The 23,229-nt window shown below is 41.2% G+C and overlaps 1 protein-coding gene across 2 annotated transcripts in view; it reads left to right on the forward strand.

The window, feature by feature from the left end:
* Positions 1-23,229, forward strand: part of ROBO1 (roundabout guidance receptor 1) — a 633,792-nt gene that overhangs the window by 519,553 nt on the left and 91,010 nt on the right. For both annotated transcript variants that reach the window (XM_068144423.1, XM_068144425.1), the window contains one exon: positions 22,428-22,548. In XM_068144423.1, coding sequence (XP_068000524.1) covers positions 22,428-22,548 — 121 coding nt within the window. The remainder of the gene's footprint in view (positions 1-22,427; positions 22,549-23,229) is intronic.

Consider the following 23,229-nt stretch of genomic DNA (forward strand, 5'->3'; position numbering starts at 1 on the left):
CAGACTTGTCAGGCAGATGTGAGCTCATTCAGTGTGCTCTTTGAATCGACCAGAAGCCATATGGCAGCGGTTAATGTGGCGCCAAGCTTGAGCTAATAAGCCCTGCTGAGAGACAGGCTAGATCACTCTGGCACAGTATTGTACTAATATGGCCACACAGCTTCTGTTGCTCTGAGGGTAAGGCGAAATGAGCTTGCATTGGCTTGAAGTCTCCGTGCACCAAGCCAAAGCAAACGCTCTGAAAATGCCCATGTGGGCATTCCCTTCCTTTTCTATAGCTATTAGAGTCGACTGTCCAGAATAGATCATAGGATGTTAGGGGTTGGAAGGGACCTCTTAACCCCTCTGCCAGAGCAGGGCCATAGAATCCAGCACAGGTCACACAGGAGCACATCCAGATAGGTCTTGAAAGTCTCCAGAGAAGGAGACTCCACAACCTCTCTGGGGAGCCTGTTTCAGTGCTCTGTGACCCTCACTGTGATGAAGTTCCTCCTCATGTTGAGGTGAAACCTCCTGTGCTAGAGTTTATATCCATTACCCCTTGTCCCATCCCAGGGTGCAACTGAGCAGAGCCTGTTCCCTCCCTCTTGACCCCCAGCCCTCAGATATTCATAAACATTTATCAAATCCCCTCTCAGTTTTCTCTTCTCCAGACTGAACAGCCCCAGGACTCTCAGCCTCTTCTCACAGGGCACAACCTCCAGTCCCTTCATCATCCTGGTGTTTTCTGCTGTTATTCAGGGAGAAAATTCACTCTTGGAGAACTTTTGTTGTTGCTGTTGTTAAAACTTGTTATTTTGACCTGCAAAGCACAGATTTTCCCACCAAGTGAAATGATTCTTATGGAAGGGTTTCAGTCTAATAGCCATCATTGTGCTTTGTTTTATGAAGTACTGACGGGTTTGTTCTTTTTGCATGAAGGCAAAGCAAACCACAAACTGCAGCTGTGCATTATGGAAGATTTGTGGAAAATAAAGTTATTTTAAAGTCCCCCTTCTTTCACCTTCCCTTTCCCACCATATCTGCCCCTTTTTCCACTCAAACCTTTTCACACCTGGGCTATATTGGAATCTCCTTCCACCCCAGGTGTGGCCATTTTGCCCTCCCCGCCCACTCCCCTATTTAATTCCCACCAGGAAAGGCAGAAGCCCTAAGCTGAGCCCATCTGGGCTGAGGATCCTCCTCTTATCAGTGGTGAGTGCCCATGGTGCACACTGGGTGATGGTGGTGGTGACAACAAAGGCCGGGGGGCCTGCTGGCCCCCCGGTTAGGTAGGGCAATGACTGATGACTTCTCCAGTATCATCCACGGGTGCTGGCTGGGCCTCCTTACTGGGCCTCTGCTCTTCTGTGTTGTATCTTAGTTGGTTGAGGGTCTTGCCCTAGGCTCTGGGATGGGTGAAAAAATGGTGGTGGCAGAGCAGGAGCTGCTTTGGGAAGGCGGAGCAGGAGCTGCTTTGGGAAGGCGGAGCAGGGTGGTGGTGGTGGAATGGGCAATCAGGTTGCTCAGAGTGTTGTCAAGCCTCACCTTTAATATATCTCTAGGGATGGGGCCCCAACTACCTCCCTGGGCAATCTGTTGCAGTGTTCCAGCACCCTCATGGTAAAGCACTAAGATGGGAAGTGGGAAAACTTCCTAGCCTTCCTTCTGGAGCAGCTTTCTTAAAGATGCTCCCAAAAGCTTCCTTCAAGTCCACTTCAATTTTTTTGGGGACAAGATGGTTTTCCCATTAGTATGATGTTTGTTACAAGAATATAGCGAGGAAAAAGACCCCCAGTTTAAAGTGTTTGAGTCCTTTTCAATGATCCACATTATTCTACTTGTTTAAATGGCTCATTATTAGCCCTGAATCTTCTATTCAAGGTTGCTGGTTAAAGTGTAGGACAGGGTAAACTGTGAATTGGTTCACACTTGATGTGATGTGTCTTTTTAGTTGACAACCCTCAAAAACATCTTTCTGTGGAATCAATGAAAAGGGAAGGAGCACAGTGATGAAGGGCCAGTGTAAAATGTCTGTGGACCGGGGAGGACACAATGTTCTGCAGGCTTGTGCTGGCTACCACAGCCTTGATTGTGCATCTAAGACCATATTGACTTCCCAAGGGCATGCTTGGTAAGGTTATAAGATGTACAGAGTGTGTTTACACTAAGCAAAACTACTTAGTTTAGGAAAGAAGAGTTGCTGGAAGGTGTCCAGAGAAGGGCAACAAAGCTGGGGAGGGGTTTGGAGCACAAGCCCTATGAGGAGAGGCTGAGAGAGCTGGGGTTGCTTAGCCTGGAGAAGAGGAGGCTCAGGGGAGACCTCGTTGCTGTCTACAGCTACCTGAAGGGAGGTTGTAGCCAGGTGGGGGTTGGTCTCTTCTCCCAGGCAACCAGCACCAGAACAAGAGGACACAGTCTCAGACTGTTCCAGGGGAGGTTCAGGCTGGGTGCTAGGAAGAAATTTTTCCCAGAAAGAGAGATTGGCCGTTGGAATGTGCTGACCAGGGAGGTGGTGGAGTCACCATCACTGGAGGTGTTTAGGAAGAGACTTGATGAAGCACTTGGTGCCATGGTTTCGTTGATTAGATGGTGTTGGAGGATAGGTTAGGAGGTCTTTTCCCACCTGGTTAATTCTATTCTAAATTAAAAGGCATCATAATTCAGTATTAGATTAAAAGGCTTGTTATGCTCATTTAATTGCTAGTGTTTTAAACCAAGTTATTGCTAACTGTGTTTTCCTTACAGGTAAGAATATCTGCTCTTCTTTTTTTTCCTCAAACCTTCTTAGAATACTGCTTTGCATCAGTGATGTACACTGCTTTTTATCTTCTCACAACTTAAAATCTTAGGCATTAGACATGCATAATGATGGTTTCTCTGCATGATTTCATCGAACAATAGTGAAAAGCACTCCTTTAATGTAATGTAAATATGCATTTTTCTGTGCTCAACTTTATTTCACACAGCTTTCTACTTTTAAATATGAAGGTGAAGAGGAATGTTCTTTCGCAGATACTCTGTGGACTTAAAGGAATTTGAAAACTCCTCATTGAGGCAGAATTCTCCATGGATTTCCTTTGTACCTAGTCATGAACTGATGGCCTAGATAGTAAGAGAAAATAAATGCCTGCAGCAAATAGAATGTGTTAGGTATCTGAGTTTTGAGGCTTCCACAGGCCTAGACATTAGACTATTAGGATTTTCTGGTTAAAATGGCTTATTGAGAATGTTGAACCTCCAGAACCATCTGAAATTGCAGGAATGGAGTCTAGGAAGCTTCTCCTTTAAAAATAATAAAATAACAGGTGGTTGTTATCTCAGACTAGGTTACTTGAGCTATCCAAAGCATGCAGGACTTTATGGCTTGAATGGTTAGGAGCAAAGGTGATTTATTATGCTGAGAAACTAAATTCTTTGTTTTATTTGGCTGACAGTCTACTTGTTGGGGGTTTTGGGGATGGGTAAGGGAGATGAAGAATGAATGTGGGAGGGAAATTATTTCTTCATTCATTCTATTCTCTTAATGAAAAAGAAACATTTTTGTTTGGATAGGTTTTTTTTAACCAGTCAGGAAAGGAGTATTTGCTTACATTATATGCAATAAAGATGAAGATAGGATTTAGAAAGCTAATTCTTTTCCTTTCCTCCATTACCTCTGTGGAAACTCTGCATGTAGAGTGTGGACATTCTCCTCTAAGTTGCAAATCTGTTTGTGGAGACACCATTCTTCCCAGCCACTTAGTGACTGCTGTGCTGTGTGCCTTGTTTGATTCTTCATAATGAACAAAGCAACAGTCAAGGAATGACACTTTTAACGCCCTTTATGAACCAGACACATTTGGACTCAAACCCATAAGTGTGCACATGGTGTACAGGCAGAAAACACATTCAGGGCAGAGCTCAGTCCATTGGACATGGGACTTAGAATCACTACAGATGCAAAGGAAAAAAGCACTGTAAACTTTCTGCATTACAGGGTTTGTAGTGCATTTGTTTTGTACACTGATTTCTCTCTAGAAATGCAGTGACTGAAGGATGAGGTGCCTGCCTTCTGACTGGCAAAAAGTGCTGATTCAAAACTGCACATGGAGTTTTGGGCTTTAGTGCAAGATCTGCAAGAGAAAAGGTAGAAGCAGGTCTTCCATGGCTACGTTCCAGCAGTTCCAATCCTTTGTTGCTCAGCTCACAAGGGAAGACCTCCATTAACATGGGTCAGAGTTCCTCAAGCACATCCCATTTACACCTTCTCCACCCTGGGTCATTCCTCCATTTGCATCTCCATCATCTCCACACCTGCAGACTCTTGGACCTGCAATTTTTTGACTTTATTTTTTGCTGTATTTGCATTTACTTGATACTCATATATGGTGATATGTCCATTAGTAAAGCATGGGAGACACCAGTGTCCTACAGAAGTCAATGTGGTATTTGTGGCAAGTCTGTATCAGGGAAGTGAAGCGACCCCACTCCTTCCTGAGTTCACTCACTTCCAAACATTGAAACCCTCTCCATTGGGGAGGTGGGGGAAAAGTACACTTTTTGTTCTTGAAAGTCTCTAGTGGACCTTATAAAATTGATTGTTCTTGGCATTTTTGATATTCCTAGTGGGCTGCACACCGTGGCAGGCACATGTTGTCACTTAAAATCTAAATATCAGGTAACTGCTAACTGAGGCTGCATTGTGTGTCCTGCTTTAGCTAGGAATTAGTTTTGTAAAGTAAAAATGACACAAACTCCTAAAGCATGTTTAATAAAACCTCAACAATCTGTGTGCTGAGTTTGCACATATTATATTCTCATAATCAAAAGGAAAAAAGTGGAATAAAAATAGCAGAGAAGAACAGTGCCCTTCATTTTTGTTTGGAGCCTTGAACAGATGTAAGTGATTAGAGCTTCTTTGAGTTTTTTTTGGTCTACTTTTTGAACATTCTGTCAACTTCACTTCTGCTTATTTCACTTTGTTTGGATAGTTTTGCCTTACTGAGTTTCCTGTGATGCTTCTGGTTATATGAAAAGTCCAGTCCAAATCACAGCACTTCAAAAATAATAATTTTTCAGTTCTTGGGTTTCCTCAACCCAGCAGAATGCTTCTCTCTCTCCAGGTAATAATATACTCACAATTACTTACTGCCAAGTTCAGATAGTCACCACGTGCACTAGTGTGGGGCTAACATGCACGTTTCAGGGTGTTATTCCAGTCTCCTGTGTAATATTATGCAGGACCAAGTATGCCTTCTGATGGTTGCACCCTTTAAAAAGGGAAAGCTGGGGGGGAAGCTACTTTTTCTTATCTAGCTGTAGGACAGCTCATTCTGATACACTGCCTTGAGCACTTAATGGTTTTTTAGGAGGAAAAGATCAGTTATCTAACCTGAATCTCTTTGGCACGTGGTCACATAAAGATTGTTCTTTTCTGTAATGTGAGATTGTGGATGGTTAGTTAATACTTGGGTCTAATTATATCCTTTTTCTTCTAACTCAACAGCTTTGCTTTTGCCTCTTTGCTGCTGTTGTCAGTAGTTTACTTGCCTCTGGTAGGCCTCTTGGTCCTAGCTGCATAGGGGTGAATAAATTACACGGGGTGGGTGGGGGGCAGGGGGGAGGGAGCAAGTCCTCATCCTTATGTGTTCAAGAGAGAATAAAACCCACAAGGCTTCCAGGGAAAATAATGAACATAATGAAAAAAAGGCAAGCACAACTTGAGAAAGTAAAATGCTTTTCTGGTGTATATCTAGAAATATTTTCAGTGTTAGATGGAAAATAAGTCATTTTGAAACTAGCCATAGAGATGTGTGCTTAAGTAACTTTGCCTTCCCCCATGCAATACGAAGTTTGGTTTCTTGAACAAAGTGATTATGACTCAAGATCTTTTAACTGTTGACTCAAGCTATCTAACCATAAGTCTGTGTAATTTGCATCTTTGCTTTTTCAAGTGGCTGTGCCGTTCACAATGTCCTGTTTTTAAAAGCAGATGATGTTGACATGGCAGCTTGGGATTTCCTCCAGCACGACCCACATTTCAGACACAGCAGATCTCACTCTTCCTGTTCATCTAAAATCATGTCTCTTAGGACTACCTTGAACTCTGGTGTTCAGTTTGAGCATTTCTCGTAGGGTAAGACCTGACACAAATCAAGTAGGAAGAACATGGCTTGTCCAAAGTAGAGTGTTTCCATAGAGGCTGGAGGTATCTAACTGCAGCTATTTTACGGCTCATGGTAGGTATTCCAGGAGTGAGTGGTCCTGCTGCTTGGTGGAGCTGTACACTAAATAGAATTAAAGACAAGGTGGCTTTACTATGAGACTATACAGTCATTGCAACATGACTTTAAAAGTGAACTGCAAAACATTTTCCTGTAGAGAAAATTCTTGTACAGTTAAGGAAAGATTGCCTGGAGGCAGAAAGTCTGCAAGTCTACCAAAGCAGATTGCTGGGCTGCTGCAATCTTTCTCTGTGATCTGGGGCAAGCCTCAAAGTTGTGCAGTACTACTTAATCATCACTTCATAAGTTATGGGGCTGAAGTCATTCATACTTGTAAAGCAGCCTGAGACTACTGTCACAAAGTTGTTTTGTGCCACATTGCCAAAATGCAAAGTGGTATTACATCCTAAGTCATGAAGAGGCTTGCTTTCTTTTTTGTAAGGCACAACAGCAGAGTAATAATCTCAGGTGATCTGGCTGTGCTCCACTCTAGGTGTTAGCTACACATACTTTGAGATTATCTTTGAGAAAACATTTCTTCACCATTTCAGTTATATGCTGAAGTGCCAGAGTGGGCTTGAAGTGATTGTGGCTTGTATTAAAGGATCTCAAGTTTATGAATAAAGCAGGAATGTCTTCATAGTGACACTTTCCATGATTATAACTTCTGGGAAATTAGCATTCACAGTGATTTATGGTTAGTGCACTTCATGAAATTTCACTTTACACAAACCCTGAACTCTCAGTGTGATATTCTGGCATTATTGAAACCAGTGTTAGTATTACCATTGTCTTCACCAAGATTAGTATTTCACCCTTTCCAAGAAAGCATATAGTATAATTTATAGCAAGAGAGAAACCCCTCTGTGAAGTGCTAAATGACTTGACAGTATTCATCTTTTTGTTGCTGCTTTGGTTACTGCTTCGCTTTTTGTTGTTACTGGCATGTTTGCCACTAAGTTACTTTCCTTTGCCAGCTGGAGTTTTATGGAGACTCTCATTCCTCCATATTCATTCTCAATTTTTTCCTAATGAGACTTTCTGCTCAGAAAATGTGTGTGTGTTACAAATCTTGACTGTATCTTTTGCATTTCTCAGTCTCATGTTAGGAATTGCACAACTGGAGGCTACAGCTATTACTGTACTTTTTGTCATCCAGTGTCAAAGGCTTTGGTGGTATAAGAGGTCATCTGTTGTATCTGTTATTCTTGAAGCTAATGTGTTGGTCGTTGTAGTGGGTTTTTCAGTAGCAGGAGAAAACTTAGTAACGGCAATGTGGGCGTTTTAAATAGGACAGACATGGGAAAATAGCTTTTAAAATCTGCTGGAACAGCCAGAGTGAATTAGCTTGTGAATCTGCTTTGCTAATTATCTCTGATTCAAAAACAAAGTGAGCTTTGGAAATATTCACTTACAGGATTTCAGCTGGTGGTAAACTGTACTTTCCCTATGCTAACCATCTGAACAAAGGCCATTTCTTCCACTGACAACAACATGAAGTACAAGAGGCAGTTCTTCATCTTTGTAACGTATAAGTTTCTTAGTCTGCAGTGTCAGTTCTACCGTGCTGCCCTGTCAATGAGTTTCAAATTCACCTTGAAGGATCACCCCCAGGGATGCCAGCTGAACCTTTGACCCTGGGTTCTGACTGTCAGCGAGGTTAACACATCATTACAGCTTTTGATGTTTGGGGTACCTGTTCATTTGGAGCTTTTACCAACTTTGAGTGTTTCAAACAACTTAAACACAAGCCTCAGTCTCATTGCTTTTCCATGCAAGTATGTGTTGACAATTTTTGAGACTGAGTTCCATTTCTTCCTAATTTTGTGTTAAAATGGATGTGTTTTTTGGGGTTTTAATACAATTTTATCTCTCTGTCCCTATTAAAATAACTATGACGATAAGCAAAAATAAAGAGAAGCAGATTCCTCTCTAAATTGTTGCTTTACAGTACTGCATAGCTACAGACTGTAAAAAAGTGTGTGGAGAGAGACAAAAGGGCATCATTAAATATTGGATTTGTGGAATAACTCATACCTAGTGACATATTAGGGACACTTTGTTTGGAGTTGTCTTGCCAAGGTGCCATGTTTGGATAATTAGCTAGTTGTAATTAAAAAATGGGGGTTAGTTGGCTAACCCAGGAAATAGTGTTTGCAAATAGTGTTCTTGTCTGTGGGACTAATAACTAGCCAAGGGGGTGCTCATGTAAGAGATGTCTGTTGACACACACTTTCCAAACACATACTAAGATACTCCTTTAATAAGTCATACCCAGTAAATGTGCTCTTAGCAGAGTTGGGTTTTTTTTTCCTTCCATGATTGTCTCTGGTGAAACACACAGACCACTTGATTGGCCAGATCTACTTCTGGATACTGTTAATGGCTGGCAGTTTTGTGCTGATGAAATAAGGAAAGGAATAGACAACAAAATTGCTTTTATTCTTTTTCCTACACTGTTTCAAATGCCTTCCATGTATTTTCACTGGAGAAATCACACTAGATAATGTTGGAAAGTGTTATAAGATGACCTATTTATTCAGGTGCACTGGACACCAACAATGTAATTTTTGTTTCAGGTAATAGAGGAGGTGGCTTAACCTCAAACAGCACACAGACTAGTAGATTTTACCTTTCTGTTCTTTCTTTCTGGCTTTCAGCAAAGTGCAGTGTTTACAGGCATTGCAGCTCATTACCGATCTGCAGTGTTTAGACTATATGCAAAGTTATTCCACGTTACATTCAGTTGATAGGATTGAAATGTTGGTGTTGGACTCTTCTGTCCTCTCTGTAAGTACACTGAACACAATCATTTAGTTAAGAAGCCTTAAATCACTTACTCCATTCAGTTAGATTAATGTCCTATTCCTTCTCTTAGACTTGCCTGGAAACTTACAATACTCAGTGTTTAACAGCTACAGAAAACCCAGTTAGGTGTGATCCAATGTTTGTTTGTTTGCTTTTGTCCTTTGGAAGCATTTGAACAATAGTTGGCAATGCCACAGAAGAGGCTTCTGAAAAAGAAGTGATTTTTATTTAACCACATGATCATGTAGAAAAAGAAACAACACTTTAAACCTCAGCTGACTAATTCAGGATCTAAAATGTGTTTCCTATAGAATCCTGTATGTATACCTTCTTACAGATCCCCACTGAATAATCTTCTTGTCCTCCACTCCTCAAGGAAACGTGTATCTCATTAAATCCTTTTTCCTGGTTTGGTTTTTCCCCTCCTCTTACATCTCAGGAACAGAGTTGCTGTATTGGGCTACAAGTATGGTAGGCTCTGCAGAGGCCAAGCCCTCTGCTTCAAGGTGAATTTCTCCGAAGCATTTCTACCGTTAGGATCATAAATTCATACCTATGGCGTATAGAATCAGTAAGGTTGGAAAAGACCTCAAACATCATCAGGTCCAACCTGTCACCCAACACCTCGTGACTACTAAACCATGGCATTACATGCCACATCCAGTCCCCTCTTGAACACCTCTAGGGATGGTGACTCCACCACCTCCCTGAGCAGCACATTCCAACAGCTAACAACTCTCTCTGTAAAGAACTTTCTCCTCACCTCCAGCCTAAACCTCCAGGGAATCCTGCTAAGAAATTAGGTTGCTGTGTGAACAGATGGAGCCCAGATCAAAATCTAGCACATTATTAAAGGCAATTTTGAATACTGAAAATATGATGTCTAAATATTCTGTATGTGGAATGGCCTGCATATCAGGTTATTTGTGTTACATTTGAAAGTGCCTGCAGTAGTATCTGTAATACAGCATTTATGATTTAGTTCTTACAGGTCTTGATCAAAAGTTTGAACAGGGTTTTTCCAGAACTTCTATACTTATAAATGTAAGAATATTTATGCTTTTTAATGAAATATAGTGGAAATATTATACCAAAAATTTCTTGACAAACTTTAGGTCTGGGGAAAACGTGCAGCATTTTGTTTCAGTCCACTGAAAACGGATCTCCTCAAAGGCCAAAGCTTTCTAAGACTTTGTGACACTTTCTGTCCAATGTGGAGTGACATATGGAATGATTTGAAAGGTTGAAGAGAACATCTTTCTGCCTATATCAAATTTCTCTAATATTGTCTTTTTTTGTTCATAACTGACTTCTGCTTTCAGTAGAACTTGGCTTTCTTTTCACTTGAAGTAAGTCAACATTATGGCTATCTTAGAAAAAGTGTGTATGAAGTAAATGAAGTATAATCCCTAGTACTATAATGCAAAGTACAAGGCACAACTCTTGAAGTCTTAGTTCAGCTGACCATTTGATTTTTATGATTATCATGCTTGAGGGATTTGGGAATGTTTCCCATTAGTTTCTAAATGTTTATTCATGGTTTGAAGATGGCATTCCAAGTCTTTGGTTAAAAATAGGCTGCAGGAATAGCAGATTTCTTGATAATTTCTTTACCTTTTCTGAACATAAATAAGTGAAGATTATACCTTGGTGCAGACAAGAGGGTGCTGATGTGACTCACTGAAGTTTCTTTACATGTTGGAGTAGTCCTTGATCCTCTTCTGGTTTGTTTATGTTGGAAGAGGAGGCGAGATGACTCAGGAAGCTTACTGATGAGGTCTTTTGTTTGTAGATACTATCAGCATGGTCCTTTATATGTTGTCCTCCGTGCTTGTTCACATATATCAACTTTCTCTAGGATTCTTCAATGTGGTGTTGTGTCATTTTCCTTACCTATCCTTGAGATGCATCAGCATGGGAAGGAAGTCAGGAAATTAGAAATTTGCAGCAATGGGAACAACACAGAGAAATGTCAGTCACACTTATTTTTCCAGTAAGTTTTCTTTGCATATCTGCAGTGCTGATTAGAGTCAATAGAGTGTCTCAGGAGTGGTGGCTTCAGACCTTGGAGAGCCTCCCACTGAGGGCAGCTCTTCTTCCATTTAAAAATGGTCAGGATATGTCAGGATGGCAGTCAGGGTACTGTGTGCCTTGGGCAATGGCAGCACTTTTGATGGCCTGCGTTCAGGACCACATTTTAACAGTGGAATTGCAAACTAGATTAGTTTTGACTACCCCTTACCTTACCCAGCAACCAAGGACCAAGTTAACCTCTTACCTTACCCAGCAACCAAGAACTCCAAACTTTTGCCACCCACTTTTGGAAAAGTTAGGTAGATGAATCTCTTAAATGCAAAAGTGTGTTTGCTTTCATGTTTGTCATGCTAAGTGGCTGGCAAAAACAGCAGCAATGTCTTTAAAAGTTAAGTGTTTACTTCAGACTGAACATTTGGGTTTGGAAGCATATTGTGGTTGTATCTGTGTTCTTTAGGGAGAAAATGTGTTATGGGAATAAAAGTGCAGCTTTTAACTTCTTGCTGTTCAAAAAAACCAGTCATTTGTACCAAGGGAAATGAAATCTGCTCAGGTAACAACTTCCTGTAAATACACTTGCTATTAATTATGTGGGTTTGACACTGCTCAGATGTCAAAGCTTGCTAGGTTAGGATAGTACTAGTTTAAAAATAGGTGTGCATGTTGCTACAGGAAAAACCAGGAAAGTTAAAGTGCTGAGTAATGTAATTTATCTGGTTTCACGTGCCCGTTCCACCACCAGCAACCTGCTGCAAACAGAGACACTGATTTCCAGACACAGTTTGCCCAGCTAGAGCACAGTTTACTTGACTTTGTAAATACACATCGAAAAAGTCTAGTAGCTGTTTCCAGCATCCAAAACAGTTTCTCCCCACTTCCAGCTACTTTTTCTCCACCTTTTTTCCCCTGGTGCAGTTTACAATACCCTTCTGACAACTACCAAAACTGTGCCTGGACTTTAAACCCGCCGTGGCATCTGCGAGGAGTATCAGGAAACTGCAGCAAAGGAAGTAATTATCCCAGCACGGCTCCAGAGCTCCCCTGAATAGCTCAGGCAGCCCCCAATCGTAGCGGAAGAGGCAAAGGGATAGGCACCATTCTTCAAGCTTCAGACTCCTCATTCTCCTCGCTATTCACACCATAACAACTTCATTTACATACTGAGCAATAAGTGGTTTGCTGCTCCAAAGGCAGGGGCTGAGCGGGAGGAGCGGGCCTGGATAGCAGCCCCTTCCTGCTGATACTGGAGCTGTGCTTCTCAGTGACAAGCCTAGCAGTGCTCCACAAACAACAGCTCTCAGAGGGTATCATAGTGAAAGGATGGTGACTGGAAAACCGTGTGCAGCAGGGAGCAATGCTTCCTGTACGTACAGGGAATGGGAGCAATATTTGCTCTCTGCTCGATTGCAGCATGCACTGGCTTGCTTGAGAGCAGCAGAAACTCCAAGCAGCTTCTGGCTTCACTGTGCATTGCTAAAGATGAGCTTATGTTATATAGTCCCCCTGTGGCTGCAGAGGGATGAACATTTGTGAGCAGACTAAGATCTGCAGGTCACTCACTGCCTTTTGAGTCTGTCTGGAGCATGAAAAGAGACAGAATGACACCGAGCTGCACATAAGTCTCTTCTTTGCTTGTAAATGTACATTTTAGGGGCTGTGCTTGGAAGATGCATCTGCGGTGGAAATGTCTAGTACAGTGGCTTTTAAGTGTTCCTTCAATAACAATAGAAGTTATAGTCAGATTGGCTTCTGGTTGCCTGTGAATGCAGATATTTTTAACCAGTCCTGTGACACACAGCTCGTGTGCAGACCGTGGAATATACAAGGAAATCTGTAATTGTCCTGCAGTCACAAGAGCTCCCATGATCACTGATGGAGGAGTGGAATATGACAGATTAATATGACTCTTGTGTTTAACTGTTCATGAAAAATGAATAATGTGGTGCATATTTTCCTTTTTATGACACTATTACACAAATTATCTGAAAGGCTTAATGTTATCACAACTTCATATGTCCAGCATGGTCGTTAGTGTTCTACTCAACTTATGCTCAGTCAGGGATAAATGCAGTAGAAACTTAATCCAGGTTTATTTCCTTTTTTTCCCAAGTGTGTGGTCTTATTTCCTTTGCATATCATCTTGGTTAGAAGTCAGAGAATCAGTAGTATTTTGTTATGTTAGAAAACATTTTGGGTTTTTTTGAGGTTACATTTTGAAGGGTCAAACTCCCAAACATGCCCTAGCCCAGATAATGAGCTAAGCACCTGCAAATGTGCTAGCCTGGGCAGTTCCTGGGGTCCAGATGGTCCAGGTAAATGTATAGCATGTGTGATTAACATTGTGAGCACCTGTGAATGTGCAAACCTGGACACTTCCTGGGGTCCAGATAAAGCTACCATGTGTAATTAACTTTGCAATGCAGCTGTGTCAATGGTACATGTGCTTGGCCATGTTGAGATATGCCCCATCCTATAGGTCCAGTTATTGGGGTTCTGTGTCACCAAAGGGCATTAATTGTCTTGGGACAGTGTTTAACCCAGCCAAGAAGTTGGGCAACTTGCCTTGCTCTCGTGGCAGAGCCAAATGCTGCTTGAGTAGCAGCTGAAGAACCTGCTCTGGCAACAACTTTGCCCAGGCCTTGCACCTGAACCAAGGCAGAAAGGAGAAAAGCTCCAAGGGAGCTGAATCCCAGAAGAAGCTGCAGCCCAGCAACAGAGCACACACGAGGGAGGCCCCCAGTCCCCTTCAAGCCAAGGACAGCTCAAATTATAGCCACAGCATCCGGAAAGAGGAGCAAGTCAAGAGTCTCCAGCTAATCTGCCACGGGATCCCATTGGTGGGAAAACCACAGGTCACAGCACTTGTATTTCCAGTTTGAATTGCTGTATTGGAAATGTGAGGTCTGTGCTTAAATCATGTAACTGTCTTTAAGTGCAGTGTAAAACCAAGTAATTGAATACACTTTGTAACTAAGTTATGGAGGTGTTTGTAAGATACCACTGCCAAGAAATATTAATAATAAAAATGTGTGGTTTTTATATATTTTATAATGAGGACTATTCTTCTTTGGAAGTCAACATGATTGTGGAGTTTTGAGAGAAAATCTTCTGAGTAAAAAGTCAAATCTGTCTCAAAATGTAATAGTCAAAATACCATCTTGGAGATGGATGAAAGAATCCACTGCATTTTTGCCACATGTGACAATTTATTTGCATATTGAGGTTCTCAGTTTGTGTTCTAGGCTGTAGAGGGCTCAGATTTAATCTGAGAGGAAGACAGAAGTGCCTTTTTCCCTTGGGAAGCTGCTGTGTCAGCTCCAGGGAGGAAAGCTTTCACAGACAATCAAGTGCCAAAAGTGCGATGTTCACAGGGAGGAGCCAAGAACCTGTAGTTCTCCTTGCCTTCCATGATAAACCAACAGTGGACTGTCAGTTTCAGAGGAGATATGCCCTGTTCTTGAGACAAGACCAGATGCCAGGTCTTGCATTTAGGTCACACAAGCCCAAGCAATGCTACAAGCTTGGAGAAGTGTGGCTGGAGAGCTGTCTGACAGAAAGGGAGCTGGGGGTTCTAATAGACAGGCAACTGAATATGAGCCAGCAGTGTGCCCAGGTGGCCATGAAAGCCAATGGCATCCTAGCTTGTATCAGAAGTGCTGTGTCCAACAGGAGTTAGGGAGGTGATTGTCCCCTTGTACTCAGCTCTGGTGAGGCCACACCTTTAGTATTGTGTCCAGTTTTGGGCACCTCCATACAGGAGAGAAGTGGAGGTGCTGGAGCAAGCACAGAGGGCAATGAGGCTGGTGAAGGGCCTGGAGAATAAATCTTATGAAGAGTGACTGAAGGAGCTGGGGCTGTTTAGTTTGGAAAAGAGGAGGCTGAGAGCAGACCTCATTGCTCTGTACAACTACCTGAAAGGGCATTAAATTCTGACCTCAGAGTGAAATACTGACCTCTATTTGTACAGTCAGGGTTTCTGCATCAGCAATATCAAAAACTCTTCTCTTCCACAGCACATAATAACACATTTTGTTTAAGTGAAATGTGACAGGCATTGGATATTATCTATGTAATATTGTAAATCCTGTATATATTATAGGTATTCACTGCATTCCATTGTAGAGTGTAGTTTTTGCTTGTAAATACAGCTTTCATTTGCTTCTGACTGAGCTGGTCGTGCTGAGTTAATGCTGGAGGAAAACTTCAACCCACTACACCATGTTATTGTCATGCCCACATTAACTCCAGGGGGACAGCATAGGTCAATACTTACAAAGAGAGTCAGGAACTACAATCTCCTTGAAATCAGCAGCAGAGTCCATACCTGTCCAAAATGGCATAGTCATGGTGCTTCTCCCTCTTCCACCCCTACAATCTCCTTGAAATCAGCAGCAGAGTCCATACCTGTCCAAAATGGCATAGTCATGGTGCTTCTCCCTCTTCCACCCCTACAGTCTCCTTGAAATCAGCAGCAGAGTCCATACCTGTCCAAAATGGCATAGTCAAGGTGCTTCTCCCTCCTCCACCCCCCTAGTGCTGTCTGTAGGGTTTAGACATGCCCTATGTGGTGATTTGCCCCCATCTGGGGGCCAAATGGCCACCAAAGCCACTCTGTCACTCCCATCCTTAGATGGACAGGAAAGAGGGAAAGCATAACAAAAGCTCAGGAGTCAGGACAGAAGCAATTTAATATGCAAAGGCTGCACAGGGAAGCAAGAGCAAAGAAAGATGTTCTGTACTTCCCATCAGCAGATGATGTTCAGTCACTCCCCAGGAAGCAGTGCTTCAGTGTGCATAGTGGTTGCTCTGAAGGACAGAGGCCATCAATGAATGTCCCCACACTTCTTTCTTTTACTTAGTTTATGTATCTGAGGTGATGTCATATGGCATGGAATAACTCTTTGGTCAGTTTGGGTCAGCTATCCTAGCTGTGTCCCCTCCCAAGATCTTGCCCACCCATCAGCATACTCTTTGGGCTGGGGGATGTTGGAAAAGCATAACCTGCGTGCTTGGCTCAGCAGCAGCCAAAACACTGGCGTGTTATCAACACCCAGCTACAGCACTAGAAAGATAATCTCGGGAGAGTTAACTCCAGCTCAGCCAAAGCCAATACAGTCTGCAGCATGCAAAGTCTAGTCTGGTTATGTAAATGAGCCCTTGTGGTCCTTGGAGAGCTGCTCTGGAAACCTCCCTTGGCTCCATTCTTGGTGTCTCTTCAACACAGCCCTGCAGAGTGGCCTCGTGCCTGTCTTCTGCAATGTAGGCACTCTCAGTGGGAAACAGACTGCTGAATTCCTCTGCAAATTTGGTCTGTGGTGTTGGTTTTTTTTATGGTAACCAGATAGGAATTTTTTATGGTTTAAAATTTATGATTTGATAAGCTTATTTTTCCATATTACATCTGTGATATTTTTGGTAACGGCATAAAAACAGAGAGATTTTGAGTGGCAAGTTAAGCCCGGCTGCTCTGGGATTTTGTCCTTGGAGGCATGTAAATAACACAGTGGTGGGGATGCTTAAAAGAAAATTCCTGTGTAACAGATACTTCAAATCATCTGACTTGCTGAAAGGGAGAGAAATGAAGAGATACCAGATACTGAGTTCAGTTCAAGTTCACTTTTATTTCTGATTTCAATCACTGATTTGCAGTGAAAGCTACACTTACAGCAGTGCATCCAAAAATCATGCAGGAGGTTGAATTCACAGTTTTACAGAAATAATCATGATATAACATGCTTTTGGTGTAGGAGGCTTTTAATCTTGGTTTGCAGTAAGAAAGGAAGTATTCCATAGTAGATGCTTTGTGCTGTAACTGAAAATATTTAAGGCAACCATTTTACTGGTTCAGGTATTTTCATATAAACATATCTGCCTGCTCAGAAATTAGTTCTGATTACTGTGAGCCAATATGGTCTACTTTTAGTTGAATCTTTTGTGATTAACAAAAGCTAAATGTTAGTAGGAAGTAAGTTTGAGATTGTTACAACTTTAAGGTTAAGAAAATTGGATGTGCTGAGGTATGGATTTGCCTTTTCTGAAGTTGATTTATGACATTCTGCATATATCTTGGCTGTTTCCATGATACTGTTAGTTGCATAAAGTATCAAACACACATGGTAAATCTGATATTTGGTGTCTTGTGATAATGCCAAAGGCTGAATAACCCTCAGCTGCCTCTGAAGTCACCTAACAATTCAGGACATGGATAACCCTTAAGCCTTTGTAGATATCCATCACGTTTAGGTACAGCCATTAATAATGAGGCCATAAAAGAGGGGAAGGCAGTCTCAAGAGCAGGCTTGAGTCTGATTCTGTCTCTGATACATCCTATTGGATTTGCAGGGGTGCCAGAAGCAGCAGCTTGAATCTATTGTCATTTTATCTGCCTTAAATTCTCTTTCTTTTTAAGGCAAGCTATCTTTCTATGCATTTTGCACCATCCTTTATACAGTCTACCTTCAGGCCTGCCATCATTGTAGGACTGTTTTGTTGGCCTCATGGCAGGGGGAAATGATTGACTTGCACTTTGTAATGAGAGATTGCTGACGCAGGAAGACCAGTTGAAAATGTGTTTTAAACTACTTTCAAATAGACTTTCTCGTGTGTTTGATCTGGAGAAGGTATCACGTACTTTCCTGGGGTTCTATAGAACGTGATCAAAAAGCAAGAAAGACTCCTCTGGCTGAACTTTGGAGTTGAACAAAAAGTAAGTTTTGATCATTGTTGAGGACCTATTCCAAGCATGTTTTGATATCTGGTGTCTGATATTTAAGCAGACTATAATAGGTAAAGAAGAATACATGGGATCCATCAGCCTTGGAACAAGATGCACATTTTTAAATAGGAGTTTGACAGATAGTAATTTATGTTCCTTTTTACTCAACTTTGATAGAACTACAAAGTTGTCTTCTGTTGCTGACATTCTATGCCTTACAGTCTATGCTGCAATGTTAAGTCATAATATGGACATACTGATTTCTTTTGGGTTGTTAGACTGCACAGGGGGAAACAAGCAAATTCTGTGTTTCCTAACTAAGAGATAAAAAAAGCTCCATTCTGCTTGAACCAACCATTGGTGACACTATTAATTACAGTTGTCTGTACCTGCCTCATTCTTTCACTGTTGTATTGTCATTTATAGTTAGTTGTTACACTTTTAAAGCAAAGGCCATGTCTGACAGGTTAATATCCCATGCCTGTCACATTTCATTTAAATAAAATGTGATATTATGTGCTGTGGAAGATAGAAGTTTGTGATACTGCCTGTGCAGAAACCTTGACTGTAGAAATAGAGGTCACTATTTCACTCTGAGGTCAGAATTTAATTTTCTTATGGATTTAATTTTCTTGAGAATTGTTTTGCAGCACAACAGATTTCATTAATCAAATAGAATGAAACTAGCAGTTAGAGTAAAGTGGAAAAAAAAAAAAACCAGTCCCCTTTGTATGTGGACTTCCCAAAAATGTCTCTCATGGCTTCATTCTTCCTCATGTTTCATAGCACATTCCTGTTAAAAGTCAATGAATCACCCCCATGTGTCAAACTGTTACGTAACACAGACGGTCAGGTATGGATTTCTGCATGCAGAAGCGTACACATGCACACACAACACACATAGGTATATAAAATATGGTCTTAGAAAAAGTGTGTACATGTGTACAGCTCTGCTGGGTACTTGGTGGTGTGTTTTACCCTTGGGTCATTTTTTATGAATTGGATTTATTGGCTGACTGCGTTGATTCGTTATTTGGTTTTGATCCTCTTTCTTTTTTTGCTGCTGGGTGGCCATAATTTACAATTCTGGACCTAGTTAACTCTGTGGGTGCTAAGAGTTTTCTGTATGAACATCTCCAACTGTTGTGTAAAGAACTAAATGAAGTGGACTTGCTTGAATGAGCAATTTACTCATGAAGAACAAAATCTGGTCAAGGCAGCAGGTCACAGAAAATAGCTTTCAGTGTGTCTTTGTAAGTCGTCATGCTATCAGGTATTCTCTCAGTCTGCATACAACAGCCCACATATGTTACAGGCAACTGAAGATCAGCTTTGAGGCACCGGTTACAGTCTTCCTCTCATCAGTATTCAGTGCTATTCTTTTATTCTCTACTTGTGCAGCCCTGACGAATCTGCTGGTAGCCTTAGATCAGGACACAATCCTGTGGAGATGTGAAAACCTAAAAAATGCCTTGGCATAAGTTCTGTGCAAATTAAACATGATGCTTGCTTCCATCTTTGCAAAAATTGGCTTAAAGTTTCAACAGTTAGCAAAGCATTTCTTTTCCCATGGTTTGCATCAGAGTCATGCTATATAACCATTTACTCTGTCATGTCCACGAGGAAGAAAGGACTTCTCTTTGTATTCAATATGGTTACAACTCTTCTGGAGGTTTAGGCTGGACTATTACACTGCCTGTCACTTTCTCAAATTATTATATCTTTTGCTGCTATAAAGTAGTGCTGGTGTATTCTGGGGCAGAGGCACCAATACCAGAAAGGCCAGATCATTCAAACTAAAATGCCTTGGTTAACATGTTAGGAAGAAGTTCTTCACAGAAAGAGAGATTGACCATTGGAATAGGCTGCCCATGGAGGTGGTGGAGTCACAATCACTGGAGGTGTGTAGGAAGAGACTGGATGAGGCACTTGTTGCCATGGTTTAGTTGATTAGATGGTGTTGGGTGATAGGTTGGACTTGATGATCTCAGAGGTCTTTTCCAACCTGGTTAATTCAATTCTATTCCATTCTATTCTGTTAAGTGTCTATAGACTATGAATAGTTCTGATATGCAGAATCTCAGATAGGATAGAATAGAATAGAATCAAATCAAAGGCCTTGCTGAGGATACTGCCCCCAATGGTGGTTTGACTCTTTACAGCTCTAAATACTAGATACAAACTTACAGTACCAGACTTACTGGATATAAATTTAGTAAGACAAAGAAATGTAGCAGAGATGCTTGCTGTGTTCCTACAAAAATTCACATGCATGTGTTTCATTATGTACTTTGTTACTGGAGGTCATTGGTATACAGTCCATAGGATTTCTTATGTAGACAAAAAGTGGCAAATATTGTCAAGTTTGTCACAGCTGCAAATGTAATTTGCAGTGCCTTATTAATAAAGAGAAGGGCTTGATCAGTGTGAGGTTGTGGGTAGCAAATTGCTAAAATTCAATGGAAACCATGGGTAGTGACCCAACAAGGGAAGTACATTTTCTTCTACCCATCTGTGAACGCTTAAGTTACAGACACTTGAATTTCTGCACGCACTTGTGGTACGTTTTATTGTGACTGCAGTTCATCATGGTTTAATGTGGCACAGCCATTACTGCAGCTGAAGTTCTAACTCCTCCTTTTGTTTTAAGGAAAGCAAACAGACAAGATCAACGAAGGAAAACCCCTAGGAAAACCCAAAAAAAATGCATTCAGAATTCCATCTTTTGGAAAGAGCATCCTTCAGTAGGCATGTCACATCTTTGGAAGTCTGCCTCAACATCCATGAGGGAGTGTTTTCTCTGCCTCTCTCAGTTTGGAAGAAAAGCAGCTTTCAATGAATTTTTGATTGTCCAAATGTTGCAGCTTTAATGCTTCTCTCCATCTGTGCTTTGAAGAGAATGTTATGGTGATTCCTATAAGAAATTTCTGGGCTAGTTCTTGCAGGAGCTCTTAAGATGTGTATGAAAATAGTTGCTTTCAGTTTATATGGGTTTGAAATCATCATCTGAGTTGGTTCATTCCTGTGATATGTAAATGCATTTCTTTGTTAATCCCAATGTAAGTGTTCATACATTCGAAAAGTATAGATTTCTGAGTATGTCTGGTGATATACACACACACACACCCTCAAATTCATGTGGAAATACTTTTTTTGTTAATCTTTTGCATGGATTAATTGCAAATAAATACCTTTCTGTGATTCAGGGGGGTATACAACAAGAATAAATGTATCTAGACTTCTGGTTATAGTTTATGTTCTCTTCTCATGCTTCCCTATTTAAGCAGTGAATACAAATGCACACAGAATGTTGAAAATTCTGTATTTGTGGATCACCTTTACTTTTCCATTTGTTCATGCCTCAAATCTTCACTGATATTTCAGCATTGCTAGATTTCTGGATGATAAAGGGGAGACCTTTTCTGCGCTCAAAGAATGAGCGCCAAAGGCAACAGAATGAAATTTGTACGCGACGCTATCTATGTTACACATGTATGTTCATTTATCTCCATAACTGACTGTCAGCTTTGCTTGCACACATCTTACAATGATAATAAGTGCCCAACGCTACTCAAAATGTCAAATTTTCCTGGATAGATTTCTAGCTGCAGGCAACATGAACAAAATACCTTAAAAAGAGTCTCCTTGTCACTGACCGTATTAGACCTTTTCATGTAGCATCATAAATAGCTTTCATTTATTGTGTGCTGCCTTGAACTGCAGTGCTTTTCATATGTGATTTGATTCATAAGCATGTGCTCACTTCAAGATGCAATTGATGTAATTAAGTAATGGGCTTTTTGTATAGGAAACATGGTACATATTCAGTTGCCTACACAAATTCTGCTGCGTTTTGGCAAACTTTGAAACTTTTCAACCCTGTTGGCAATCAAATTGGCAGATAAATACTTTTTAAGGGAGTTCTTATATTTTCAAATGCATTTAATCCATGGGGTTTTTTTTCCCTGTAAAACAATAAGATTTGGAACCACAAGTGGGAGGTATGTTTTCTACTTTTGGACTCACTGAAATTCCATTGTCTTCCGAAAACTGAATGGAGAATTAAGAGCAGAATGTTATTCATTTCCCAGTAAGGACTTAATTGCTTCTGCCCAGATGCTTATCAGCCTTCAACATTACCTATTTCAAGGTGAAGAACTAAAGAATAAAAGATTTCCTTCACTTCCTTAATGAAATTTGTGTTTGGTTTTGTTTTCATTTCTTAATAATAATGAGCATGACCAATGGTAGGGTAACGTACACATATTTCTTGTCAAGAAAGAGTAGTTAAACCTAACTTATTTGATGTTACGATGAGATTTATGAGCAGTGCTAATTTTTACCTGATTCTATCAAACTGCGGAAATGGTAGTGCTGGCCAACGAGCATTAAAGAGGCTGTTGACCAGGCAGTACTACATTATGCAGAATGAAGGAAAGTGTAACAGGTGTCCAAACCTGAGAGGTTTTAAAATACAGATGTAAAGTTAAGAGGTAGTCTTTTTACATAAGAGAAGAAACTTAGATTAATAGTACTTTCCCCCCCACTTGTTTTATAAGATGGAGAAAAACGCCGGTAACTTGTTTTGTTTTGTCATCTGTAACAAAAACTTGTTCCAGTTCATAAATATTATTAAATTGCTACTTCATATTAAAGTGTATTTTATTATCCTTAATTTGTCCTAGATCAGAGGAGGAAAACTTATGATCACATACACAAGAAAGAATGATGCTGGCAAATACGTTTGTGTTGGAACAAATATGGTCGGTGAACGTGAAAGTGAAGTTGCGGAGCTCACTGTTTTAGGTAAGATCTCTTCCTCTTGTGTTAATGAAAATGGTTATGTGGGCAAGCACAGAGTCCTGTACCTGGGGATGAATAATGCACCAGTACAGGTTAGGGGTTGACCTGCTGGAAAGCAGCTCTTCAAAGAAGGACCTAGGAGTGCCAGTGGACGACAAGCTTACAGCAATGTGCCTTCATGGCCAAGAAGGCTAATGGTTTCCTGGGAGGTTCTCCTCCCCCTCTACTGTGCCATGGTGAGGCTGCACCTGGAGTATTGTGTCCAGTTATGGGCATGCCAGGTCAAGAGGGACAGAGAACTATGGGAGAGAGTCCAATAGAGGGCCACAAGAATGATTAGGGGACTGGATTAGGAGACCTGGGGCTCTTTAACCTGAAAAATAAAAGACTGAGAGGGAATTTCATAAATGTCTGTGAATATCTAAAAGGTGGAGGTCATGAGGATGGGATTGGGCTCTTTTCAGTGGTGCTCTGTGATAGGATAAGGGGCAACCAGTACAAACTAGAACAAGAAAACATTTTCTTTTACTTTGAGGGTTATAGAGCACTGGCACAGGCTGCCCAGAGAGGTTGTGAAGTCTCCTCTGGAAATTTTCAAAACCTTTCTGGATGACTTCCTGTTCAACCCGCTCTAGGTGAGCCTTCTTCAGCAGGCAGGTTGGACTAAATGATATCCAGAGGTCC

The sequence above is a fragment of the Melanerpes formicivorus genome, unplaced genomic scaffold, assembly GCF_026170545.1.
Source record: "Melanerpes formicivorus ecotype bairdi unplaced genomic scaffold, bMelFor1.0.p_v2 SCAF_11, whole genome shotgun sequence".
In the NCBI taxonomy this organism is placed as follows: Eukaryota; Metazoa; Chordata; class Aves; order Piciformes; family Picidae; genus Melanerpes; species Melanerpes formicivorus.